Source organism: Cannabis sativa, chromosome 3, assembly GCF_029168945.1.
Source record: "Cannabis sativa cultivar Pink pepper isolate KNU-18-1 chromosome 3, ASM2916894v1, whole genome shotgun sequence".
Classification (NCBI taxonomy): domain Eukaryota; kingdom Viridiplantae; phylum Streptophyta; class Magnoliopsida; order Rosales; family Cannabaceae; genus Cannabis; species Cannabis sativa.
In genome coordinates, this window is record NC_083603.1 from 7,332,778 (window position 1) to 7,345,687 (window position 12,910).

At 33.4% G+C, this 12,910-nt stretch overlaps 1 protein-coding gene across 1 annotated transcript; it reads left to right on the plus strand.

The window, feature by feature from the left end:
• Positions 1–4,637: 4,637 nt before the first annotated feature.
• LOC115710055 (uncharacterized) lies at positions 4,638–12,886 on the plus strand. The gene is made up of 24 exons (XM_030638374.2): positions 4,638–4,996; positions 5,101–5,201; positions 5,274–5,490; positions 5,673–5,754; positions 5,892–6,177; positions 6,344–6,436; positions 6,537–6,671; positions 6,866–7,039; positions 7,590–7,792; positions 7,888–8,031; positions 8,127–8,215; positions 8,398–8,545; positions 8,673–8,722; positions 9,081–9,136; positions 9,503–9,666; positions 10,132–10,310; positions 10,514–10,571; positions 10,651–10,723; positions 11,131–11,232; positions 11,364–11,460; positions 11,538–11,648; positions 11,741–11,982; positions 12,087–12,227; positions 12,435–12,886. The coding sequence occupies exons 1-24, from the start codon at positions 4,828–4,830 to the stop codon at positions 12,615–12,617; spliced, it is 3,297 nt and encodes a 1,098-aa protein (XP_030494234.2). The 5' UTR covers positions 4,638–4,827; the 3' UTR covers positions 12,618–12,886.
• Positions 12,887–12,910: the final 24 nt, after the last annotated feature.

Genomic DNA, 12,910 nt, shown 5'->3' on the forward strand with positions numbered 1-12,910 from the left:
AGTTGCAATATGGTTTTCTATACGATTTTTTGTTGCAATTTAGGTTCAACGCTAGTTGCAATAGGAGTTTTTATGTAGAATTTCGTAAAAATGCAAAAAAAAAAAAAAAAAAAAAAAAAAAAAAAAACTGTTTTAAAGTGTAAAAATGAAAAGGTCCCTCAAAATATATATTATTTATGATTATAACAGTTTTTTGACGAATGTCAATTTCTTGCTATAAGCGTACAATTGTGTTTTAAATTTTATTTTTGACATCATAAATTAATATTGAATAATTAGAATATCTATCCCCCAAATTTATGATATTACTTGATCGTCCTTCCTAAAATATAAAAGTTTTAATTACCTAAAATTTTACATTTACATAAATTTAGTACTTCTCTTAAGTTCTGTTTATCGAGATTTTCGAAAAACCAAATATTAAAAGAGATTAAACTAAAGAAAAATGACTAAAAGAGAAATATATAGGACACAATTTTTATGTGGTTTAAGCGTTAATGAGCCTTAATCTGTAAGGTAATTTTATAAGCTTTTTGTAATGGAACTTTTTACAGCTCAAACAAATACCTTTTCAGGTTATGAATTTTTTGAACCCTTTGCATAGAGGGTATAGTGCCATATTTATAGGCAGCTATACTTAACAAGCCGAATCCTGTTCGTACTACGGTTTTTTTATCAATAAAGCTCATTGTGGGGGTAAGATACATGGAATTTGTGTTTCTTAAACTATTGGACCTGGTAGGTGAGGCTCAATTCCAAAAACTAATTTGTCGTACAGTGCATGGTATTGTTGACTGTGACAACTAGTGTGTGATATCCCTGAAAACCCTATAAAGATATTATTGATTATAAATATTAGCTGAACATATTGATATATGATTAAATGTTAAATTATTAATATTTAATATTGAATATTTTATATATAAATATTAGAAAATTTCTTATTCATTGTTACGAAAATTGTTAATTACTACGTAAGTGCACGCAATCAAGTAGTATACTCACGCAAGTGAGGTCGAACCACATGAAATTGGATTGATTACTACTAAATTATACTTATAAATCTATTTGGAAAATCAAAAGTTTTTATGATTGAAACAAAATGAAAGTAATTCAGAAAACTTAAATAACACAAGTGAAAGTTGAGCAAGATGAGATAATAGGGAGGAGAATCCTGTTGTTTGTTAACCTAATTGTTAATGCCTAATTGTTATCTTTTTCTTGAAGTGAATGACAGATTATAAATTAACCTAACTCTTTTCAGATCTTTTAGGTTCTAAATCACATGTTCTCTAATTAATCTCTTAATTAAACTAACATGAAATCAGCATTAAGCAATAATCTACTCGTCACATAAGTCATGTGAATACTCTCGTTTTACATAGAACATCGATTATCCAATTTTAGCATTCTCAATTCTCACCTTTCAGATTTTGAATTGAGATCATAGAACATGCACAAGGTGATCAAGCTTACACATGGAATTAAACACAAATAAAGATAATTTCACAATCAAGAATGGAGGAATGGTAATTATGCATTAACTAGGCAAAAACATTAAACAACATTCATCATCCTCCCTAAATGGGAAATTTAGTTCAGAAATAAATCCATAACCATTCCTATAACAATATTCAACATAAAGAAATTAAAGAGGAATAGAGAAAGAAACTGTTGGTGGAATAACTCTGATCTTCACTTTGATTTCCTCTACTCTTCCTGCCGCTTTCTGCTGTGTTTTAGGGTTCCAAATCGCTTCCCCTGACTTCTAATCCCAATTTTCTACTTATAAGTGATTTTTAGGGTTTTTCGGACGATTTTGCCCCTGGCCATACGGGATATCGCCGCGGCTAGAGTGTACCTCGCCGTGGCCAGATATGCATCAAAAACCCACATCTCTGTAAATTTCACTATGGCTGCGGCGATTGGGGGTTCACAAAGTATGCTTTCTGTCTTCGAGATATAGCCACGGCCACACTGATCTAGTCGCGGCCAGAAGTGCGTCAAACTGAAAAATAACATTTTTTCTTGGCTTCGCTCGTCTTTTACTGCATTTTTGCATCCCGAGACCTCTGTAACTCCGAGGAACCTGAAAACATAGAAAACAAGCATAATTTCGTCCTAAAACAACGAAAAGCAAACATAACATCGATCCAAAATATAGGCTAAAAGTAGCCTAACATTCATATATGAGGTTGTGACTTGTATTGTATAGAGAATTAAGATCACTTACTATGAATAAAATAATCAACAACATATTAAAGTTATAGAATCTTTTATCAACGATTGGTAGTACGGTTTATTGATGTCTGTTATTCGGTGCAAGAAATCTCGATTTAGATTGTTGATATAGGGTGACATCTAAGTGTAATTAAACTGTCTTTATCAAACATGTCGTTTACCATAAAGACCTAATTCATATCATAAGAATGATCAATAGTAGATCGACTTGAATCTTAAGTAATCATGAATTCTTATTCATATCATAAGTGTAATTATGCATTAACAAAATGTCTAATCTGTAACTTTTATAAAATACAAGTCTAAAACATAGTAAGTGCTTTTTTTTTTTCTTGAGAATTAGATCATCTCTTTTTGATTTGAGGTTGAGAAGACTTCAATCCTTGACGAAATCTCAGTAGAGCTGATAGATTGTAGCCACCACAGAAGTGACCAAAACTATTGAAAATCTTAAGGGGTCATAGTGAGGCTACCTTGAGTAAGTAATTCTAGGTCCAACAGTTACCATTGCAGACACATACTTGCTCATGTTAGCCAAATGTGTGGGATCACACTTATCAAACCATTGTCTTGTACACTTTAAATCACATGCATGATTAATTAGTTATAATTGATCCTTATCTTCTTCACATGAACAGGTTGCATCCATACATAAATAGGTGCAAACACACTACATATATGCACAACTAATTAGTTATAATAATTTTAGTTTAGATATGTAAATACTAATTATCATATATTATTGTGTTTTTTACTTTTGAGTTCGAGTTCGAGATTTGCAAAGAAGATGAAGGTGTTGCGATTGGGAGTGAGAGTGAATCAATTAGAGCATGTTTGGTATTGTTTTCTGTTTTTTATTTTTAAAAAAATGTTTTTAGAAATGAGAACAAAAAGTAGTTTTTGAAGTTTTTAAAAACAAGTCATGTTTGGTTAGTGTTTTTTAAAAACAATATTGACTAAAAGTGAATTGGTTTTTAAAACAGAAAACAACATTTTGTTGTTTTCAAAATTCTTGTTTTTTGTAACTTTGTTTTCTGAAAACTGTTTTCAAAAAACAAGGCCAAACAAGCCAAATTGTTTTCAAAAAACAATTTTCTGTTTTTCAAAACAAAAAACTGTTTTTTAGTTATGATGCCAAACATGTACTTAGGCTTAAGTTTTTTTTTTTTTTTTATTAAAGCTATTTAAGAATATTAATTTTAATTGATTAGAGATATACAAAAAAATATTAAGTTTAAGTTATATATTTTAACAAAATATTTTTTTAAAAAAAAAAGGATTTAATCAAGGTCTTACATGTGTCCTTTTTTAAATCACAATGTTTGGTATTTAATTTGTGGAAAAAAAAAGATATAATATTTAGGTGTATCAAATTAAAAACATATAACACTTTGCAAATAAAAAAAAAAAGAATTGAAAAGTATTTATGTCGCAAAATATATATTTTTATTTATTTTGAATAATTGATTTTTTTTTAACTGAAAGTTCTCTATGGACAAATCTCCAATTGCATCGACGACTTGAAAAAAAAAATAAAACAAGTAGCACGAGCTAAATAAATGGTCGTATTATTCGCAGATCATTTAAAAATTATAGAGACATTATTTAAAAAAGAAAATAGATGTTTACAATGAGAAATAATCAACCCAAAAGGAGAAAACATTCAAAAAGTATGATAGATTGCGTGAATAACTACTTAACAATTAGTTTCAATAACAATTTGAGAAACATTTTGATGTTTGATCCAACTAAGAACTTTTTTGACTCCCACAGCTTCTGCCATGGTCGGTTGTATACAACCAGACAACAACTTTGAATCAGCTTCAATGATATTTCTTCTATGACCACACGCTACCCAATTAATCCCAAAGCTATTATTTTCACTGTCAATAAAAACATCTACATTGATCTTAATCATATTTCGACAGGTAAAATCTAATGCTCGCTAAACAGATTCCCTTACATTAGTGCCATCTTTTTGAGCATCTTGCCATTAATTAAGATAAACAATACTACAATAGTAGATGAAACAACTCCATTAGCAACACAACTCTTACCTTGCTAAATTAACTCATTACGAGCACGCCACAAAGCCCAACAAGTCATTACCACCTGACTAGCTTTATCCTTTGAGAAATCAGTCAGAACATTAGAAAATCAGCTTAAAAAAAATAGAATGTGGTATCCTAAGAATCGAAGCATCAAACTATTTCCAACAAAGTGAAACAAACAAACATTCAACCATAATATTATTAATTATTAATAGACTCGGCTCCTCCACCACACACTTGATATGTTAACAGAACATCCATATAACACATGGATTTTAACAAATTGATTTTTAAGTTAATTGGCATATATAGTTCTCAAATGGTAATTTTGGAGGGTGTTATTGTAATTCTAAAGATTTAGTAAACTTCTCACAAATATGTATAAAGTTCAAGAAAATTCAAAGAGAGAAGGAAATGAAATGATTTATTAAACCAAAAACTACTTTGCTTAGCTTCTTCCAGTTCGAAACAGTTTCAGAATTTCACTGACTGTGGAAACCCAATTCCTCATAGCCCCAATTAAGGATTGGTTTCAATGGAAGAAGGAGAAGGTTTCTTATGGAAATCGAACGCAGAAGAAGCTTCAACAATGGTTTCGGTGACCCTTGGGAGAGTGATCAACACTCTCCTTACAGCTCGACCCAGAAAGCTCAACGACGCCGTTTCCCGCCTTTCCTCCAACCCTCGGGCAAACCCTTCTTCTGGTTTGCATTTCTTTAAGTTTCAGAATCTGAGGACTGTTGAATTTATTATTATGGCTTCCCAAGTTTTGATTTTTCTTTGTTTCTTGCTTTGACATTGTTTGCAGGATCATTGGATGAGTCTCTTTGGTTTCTACACAAGTATGTTAAAGATGCTGCTGAAAAGGACGAGTCTTTGGATGATTTTCTCATTCCCATGCTTGAAAATGTACTTTAATTTTGTTCAAATTGGACCTATTTGCTTTGTGTTTGGTTTGCTTTTAACTGTCGTTTATAACAGTCATTTAGGTCGAAGAACGTGAAGCATTCTAATGGAGACCAATCTATGATACTTCTTAACTGGCTGTTCCAAGATGAATTTATTTTCCAAGCAATAGCTAGGAAGCTTGCTAAGATTATTGCCACTAAAGATGATCATTTTATAGCACTTGGGTGGTGTACCCTGGTGCGTGGACTTGTGGATTATGAAAGTGCTACTGATCAGTACTCAATGAATGGTAATACATTTCCTCATCTTTATATGATTTAAATCCATTTGGGTATATTTCAATATGATCTTTAATGACAGTATAACCTCATTATCTTAGTTTAGTAGCTAAGAATATATTTTAAGCATGAAGTTTTAGTCCTTTTTTTTCTTCTCAATTTTATTATCTTCTTCCTCAATCTCTAATGACAGGAATAAGACAGAGGCATATTGAGTTGTTGAAGATACTTTCCTCATGTTTTTCACATATATTACAAGTAATATCTAAGGGAAGGTATAAGCTTCTTACTTGGATCATAATCGACCAAGTTGAGATGGATCTTCATTTTGTAATAGTTGCTTTAATAAATGATCTGCTTTTAGTTTGCTCATTCCTGTTCTTCTCATCTTTGGTTTTACTTGTTTTGGTAGTGCTTTAAAGGATGGGTTTGAGCTTCCATCTCGCCTTGGAGTGGCTGCTGCTGATTGTCTTCTAGTTCTAACTGAATATATGACAAAAGTTGTCACGGTTCCAAGCAACAGGCAGAAATCTTCTGATGCAAGTGCACCAAGTCAAAGGGTTGAGCTACTAGCTACCGATGGCGATAAGAAAGCAATCCATTCTCATAAATCATTAGAAACATCGAACAAAGAAGTGGAACATTTACTTTGGGATCATTTGGAGGAAGTTCTTCATCTGGTGCAGAAACTACTTGCTGTAAGTTTCAGTATTTTTTAGACTTGACAATTAAAAATGTAGACAAGTTTATAATCTGAATGTTCTAAATCAATAATTATGGTGTTTTTCATGAAACATAATGATTATAGAAACTACATTTTTCCTTAATATTTTGGTATAAGGTTCATTTCACTACAAACTGCAGTGGAGCCGAAAAAGTAGACCCTTACATGCGAAAGGATTGGAACAAGTGCTTAAGTGGCTGCAAGACATAAAAGATCGCTCTGATCATCTTCAGGTTGATGCAAGTTCTCTAAACAAGATATCCTCTTACTCTATTATATCTTATGTTGTCTAATTGTCAATGCATTGTGATTTTCTTGTTTGCAACATCAAAGTCAGGATTCATGAAGACGGGAATATTGTTGCTATCTTCCTGCTGGAAGCATTACAGCAAACTACTTCGCTTGGAAGATCGCAAAATGTCCCACCAATACAAGGAGTTATTGGAACAGTACTTATCAGGCCTCCAGGTTAGATAAAGCTATTGCTGATGTTTTTTATTGCTCAGTAGTTGAGTTTATTCAAACGCCAAATTCTGGCTCTGTAATCCTTCCCTTCTCATATGGTGTCTTTAGAGAACAGAGTTTTTTTTTTAAGGTATTAACAATATTTTTCACACACAAAAACTCATATTATTCTTGTGCACATATATATGTGTGTGCAGTTTTATACAAAGAATCAAGTGAGTGGTCAATCTGAGATCAAGGACGGCGGTACTGAGACCAGAAAATTCTTTTTGAGTTGTCTATGCCTTTTGCTGGGGCGATTTGACAGGAAAAAATTGGAAATCATGGTTGCGGAAAATGGAATGCGTATAACACATGTTATTTTACCGCAGGTAGTTGAGGTTTTGATTGTTATTTCATCTATTCAAATTATTTTCTAGAAAAGAAAGGTACATATGCTGTTGTATTGTTGTAACTTTTGCTGGTGCAGTGATAGAGCCGATTAGTTCTATTGAGATTTTAGCCATTTGTATTTGGCTTTATTAAGCTTGTTTGATGTGTTTAGACAAACCCTTCATACTTGCGTGTCAGTTGTGGGTTGTTTGATAAGATAAGTTAGTTTGTTTCTCGCATAATTCCAAACGATAACAGAAGTCAATAATAACAGGTGGCCTATTATCTTGCCTACCGATTCTCCATAGAATATTGCTTTTATCTTGTGGCTACCTGAAAGTGATGTTAAGAAAATTTCCATGTTCTTTTAGACAACTGAGATAGTTTGATTGAGTATATTTTATATTCATACCTTGAAAGGACCAGGAAATAAATTATTGCAACTAAATTCTACTATTCTAGTAATTTGTTTGTAGCTAAATAGGATAATATGTTATTGGATAGAACCTTTTCTGAGAAGTGCTCACATCACTTTTTCCCATTTCAAAGCTCCATTGTGCTGATCAAGATGTGATAGAGGGTGTTGTCTGCATACTGAAGGCAATCATTTTCAAGCCACATTCTTCGCCAGGGAATAGTCATACTGATAACAGGGAGACTGATGTGGTGCTTCCGCTGCTAATTAACCTTCTAGACGAGCAAGATGGCACGGCTAGGGCTGTGGTTATGCTCATGGCAGAATACTGCTTGATGTAATCTTTTGTGTTTTGTTTTCATTCCCGCTTCTTGAACAGTATATTTAGCAGTCTTTGTTTGTTATTGAACATATTTTGTGATTTTTGATCAGGAGCAAAGACACACAGTGCCTTCAAGAAGTTCTTCAACGTGTTGCTTCTGAAATTGTTGAGCAGAGGAAGAATGGAATTGAGGTTATATCTGAACTTATTCGCATTTCGTCAGATAAAAACACCATACTCTCTCCGTCATCATGGTATGACTGTGGTATACTTGCTAGTTTTAACACTTTATGAATATGATACTTTCTGGTTGTTCACGTAGATTTTTCCCCCCATATGACTGTTGCAGGAAAGATATAGCGGAGCACTTGCTTGAGCGCCTAGAAGATGAAGAAATTTCCATTCGTGAACAAGCATCCAATTTGCTTCCAATGATTGGTTAGTTTTACAGTTTATATAAGTAGACCACTAGTTGAAACAATTGATCCAATTTTCATACAATGGAGGAAGAGAACAAATAAAAGTTTCAATCAATCTCCTTCCATGTTATTTGTATCTATTTTCAATTTCATTTGCTAATGTTTCCTGTTGCAATTTGCATCTCATTTTTTTCCTTTCAGATCCTTCCATGATTTTACCTTCATTAGTTCGTCTTGTTTATTCATCGGATAAAAGAGTGCAATCATGTGCATCTGATGCCCTTCTACGGTTGCTCAAATATCACAATAAGTCTGCCGAAGTTATATGCATGCTGCTTGACTGTCTAGGGTACTTTTTAATTTCTTCTTCAAATTGCCAAGTTCAATTTCTAAAGTCGTTTTTATGGATCTATCATATGATACCAAGATGCTGAATTTAAATCCGAAATTCCTTACTGTCTCATCACCTCATGCAGAAATATTAATCAAGGTCCTAATTTTCAGAGAAGTGAAGGAAATGGGGAAGGTAGATAGTTACTATTTCGGTGTTTTGAATTACTAGATCCTGCTATTATCCCTTGTCTGTTTGCGTACGCATCATTTCAATTCATCAGCTCTAATTTAATATAGAAGTTTTAAATGTTAGATGGTGTGTTTTCATACTTTGTAATTGCTAGGTTTGATTATTTTTTTTTTCAATCATTGTAAACCTTGAGATGGACTAGAAAGTTAGTGAACTGTTAACTGTATCCTTTTTGTAAATTTTTTCTCTCTCCATTTTGGTTACTATTTAGAGCATTAAGAAGTGATTCTCAACTATTCTTATTGTTATTGTTCCCATAATAAATATAGTTTTAAGCTCTTCTCCTTTGTACTCTTTACAGGATCAAAATCCGAGGCCGATCAAGTGTTCAAGTTGATTCCAGAGTGGTCAAGGAGTGTAAGACTACTTTTTGTACTATCTTCCGTAATTTTATTTTGTGTGTATGATTGGGGCAGGGAGCAGTAGTTGCTGCGGTTTTGATATCATGCTCATGAATTGATGTTCTTGTAAAGTTTCGGGAGCAGTTTTAGGGACCCAGTCTCCTACCTTTCAAAGCTTTTCTAGGTTCAAAGGGTGACATACTTGAGTTTGCAAAGCCAGATTATAATAATTTTATGATTTCATTTTTATGTGATCAAAATAGACAACCTCAATCTCTTGAACACTTTGTGGTTGAGGTTTAAGATTTTGATGGTTCAATATCGCTTTGAGAGTCTTTTGTTAGTTCATAAAGCACTTGTTGATGTTATCTAAACATTGTAGGTTGAAAACTGGAACATCTTGATTGGACCATTGATTGACAAGATGTTTGCACAGCCTTCAAATGCAACTATTGTTAGGTTTTTGAGTTATATAAGTGGACACCTGGTGGAAGTTGCTGATATAATTCTCGATCACGTTTTGTTGCTTACAAAAGGACAGAAGGAGTAAGTGTTTTACACACCAATATATCTATAATCATAATAGTGATTGAACTTCATTATATGTTATTATGCTGTACTACAATTGCAGCTTAGGTTGCATAATCATGACCATGAATCATGATACTTTTGTTCCTAATTTTGATAAACTTGGTCCCTTGAGGACATTCTGCAAACCCATTTCTAGAAACTAGAATTTACGCATTTCTTTTTGTCCATTTTTAGAAAGAAAATCTAAATGTTCATGACAAACATATTGGCTTTTAACATAAAGCATGTGTCCATGAAAAATTTCTCCTTTATATGTGTAGAAAAATGAAAGATCTTAAACATGAGTTTATTTCTTTAAGATATCATCATTTGAATATGTGCTGCATTTTTGTCAAAATATTTTTAGCTTGAGATATTCTTAATAATATCGAACTTTTATAGTTGTGTTTTGTTGTTACTCATCCACACTTCTTTTTTCAGTATGGATGAGAGCAGCTTCTCCAGATGGGAGAATCGAAACCTTGCTAGTGATGACACTGAAAATGTGGAGAAGTTGCTTTTCGAGCACCTTTGCCCATTACTTATTATCAGAATGCTTCCATTAAGTGTCTTTAATGACCTAAAGTCATCAATCATGTATGGCAAATTTATCAATCAAGGTTATTCATCAAACTACTATTATTTTGTGATATCTCTTCTATGCATACATACTATAAATGCCACTATCATTTGTCCATGCTTTTGGAGTATTTTACTTTTCTATATGATATGACTGCTGCATTCGTGATGTTCTTTGACTGACGCTCTTTCTCTGTCTGAGATGACTGGTTTTCTCATATATTTTTAATTTTTTTAAGTTTAGATGACACAGACTACAAGATCTTCAGTGATGAGTGTGTTGCTAGCCTCCTTTTTAAAAGGTTGGTTTTTGCAGAAACATTACTAGACTTCAAAGCTGAAATGGGCATTATGATAATGTTAATTTATGATAAATTTCAGGGCATTTTACAAGTTTGAATTTGAAGATGTGCGGAAACTGGCCGCTGAGCTCTGTGGGAGAATTCATCCTCAAGTATATAATTTTATTTTCTACTTGTTATTCCAGGCAGTTTCAGGCAGAATAGTGTCATTCTTGAGAACATTTATTATCTTGAATTTGCTGTTCTTTTTTCCCCAGTAGCCCATTCAGTCCTCTCCTAAGTCCTCGAATCATCCTTAGTTTTTATATATTATATATATTTTTAAAATGTTGCATATGGATTTCACCTTTTAGAGGCTTAATTTGGAGGTTTTATTCTTTAGAACGAGACTCAAGTTACAGTAATGTATGTGTTTGGCAGGAAGCTTAACTAATGCTTTAAGAAGATCTTTTAAATTTCCATCTTGAATTTGTTTTTTTCAAGATCTTTATGTGTACATGATTATCATTGCTTTATCATAAATCGACCAGTTAACCTTACATGCCATTTCATTTTCTAGGTGCTTATACCGATCATTTCTTCCCAGCTAGAACATGCTGCAAGTTCTCGAGATTTACTAAAGATAAAAGCTTGTTTGTTTTCACTCTGCACATCCCTTGTGGTGATTACCTCTTCTTCTATTAGTCATTTGTAGACTGACATGAACTCTCGTCTATGTACTTTTTCTTTCCCTAACTGCTCTAAACCATAACTTCTCACTTTACATTTTGCTGCACTCTTTATGATTCCAAGGTCAGAGGCAAAGATTCACTTTCTCAGCCTGCCATGTTTGACGTCAGGAAATCGCTGGAGAGGGTGTTATTATGGTCTTCTCTAGACGGGGATGAAGGTATGTGAATATGTGGAACTTACTAGCTAACATCTTATTATTAATGTCTTAAGTTCTACGGATTGTTTTCTCCTCAGTTTCCAAAGCTCAACATGGGTGCATCGATTGTCTTGCGCTGATGATATGTGCTGACCTACAAGCTTCGGAATCATTACTTAAGGACTTTAACAAAGGAAAAATTCTTATTGGTGAGAGGAAAACTGATTCTGGTTAATAACTAATTCGCAGGGCATGTTTAAGTAACATATCAAGGACTGACCTTTATAAACCAAAATTTCAGGTGAAGCTGCATCCAGAAACTCTGTACTCGCTTATGTGATCAATCAACTTACATCTTTTAAGAATGAACCTGTTTCAAACCCCCAGTTGGGCGGGGAGATAAGCACATTTGGGGCGCCAGTTCCTCTTCCATTTCGTTTGTGCATGGCCAATGCTCTCATCAGTGCTTGTCAAAAAATTTCAGACTCTGGCAAGAAGCCATTTGCTAAACAAACTCTTCCTCTTCTCATTCGATCTGTTGAGGTATTTTGATTGTACCATGTTCAGAAATAGTGCATTCTTGTTGCCTCAAGCTGTTAAACTCACTTTCAGTCCTTTTTTTTCAAATGGCTTGTGAAATGATGCAGGCGATAACAGAGTCAGATATCAGAGCGGCATGCATCCAAGTTCTCTTTTCAGCTGTGTATCATTTGAAGTCTGTTGTCGGTCCTTACGCATGTGATCTTCTAAAACTGTCTGTCAAAGCTCTTAAAAAGGGTTCGGAGAAGGTACTGAAGCTTAGCTAACACCCGAACTTCTTATATATGATATATAATCAAAAACCTTAGTTCTCATCTTTCATTTGACAACTGATTGCATGAGAAAGAAACTCACATAACTCCTTTATTCTTTAGATTTTGTAGTGATTAGTTTAGCTTTGAAAATGTCAGATTTTATGAATTCAAGTGTTGATGGATTAATATGTTGCTCATCAGGAAAAGATGGCTGGAGCTAAGCTAATGGCATCTCTTATGGGTAGTGATGATGAGATTTTGGAGAGCATATCGAGTGGACTGGTAGAGGCAAGGTCGGTACTGTCTAGTATATCTTTGACAGATCCTTCAATGGAGCTAAGGCAGATCTGCTCAAAACTGCTGGCTTGTATAACATATCCTTAAATTGTTTGTTGCACAGAGAATATGGCAGTTGCGGTTAGTTTCTCATAATTACCCCATCTTGGTTATGTTAATATGAACTCAAACTTTTTTGTATGTACAGTCTGGTTTTCAGAAGAAAATTTTGCATCATAAACATAATCTCTCTAGCCATGTTTTTTAGCTTGTAACACTTCTGCTTAGGCTAACAACCATTTACTATTGTTTTTCGATTAAATGTCTCCTAATTTCTCAAATTTAAAACTATACATCTCTTCTTTCTTTGTTGGCAATTCAGTTTCTCTAAGTCTCCATTA

Coding starts and splice junctions, on each gene's coding strand:
- LOC115710055 (XM_030638374.2), top strand. CDS start 4,828: ATGGAAGAAGGAGAAGGTTTCTTATGGAAATCGAACGCAGAAGAAGCT. Junction 5,491..5,672: donor TGATCAGTACTCAATGAATG/GTAATACATTTC, acceptor CTCTAATGACAG/GAATAAGACAGAGGCATATT. Junction 8,546..8,672: donor ATGCTGCTTGACTGTCTAGG/GTACTTTTTAAT, acceptor CACCTCATGCAG/AAATATTAATCAAGGTCCTA.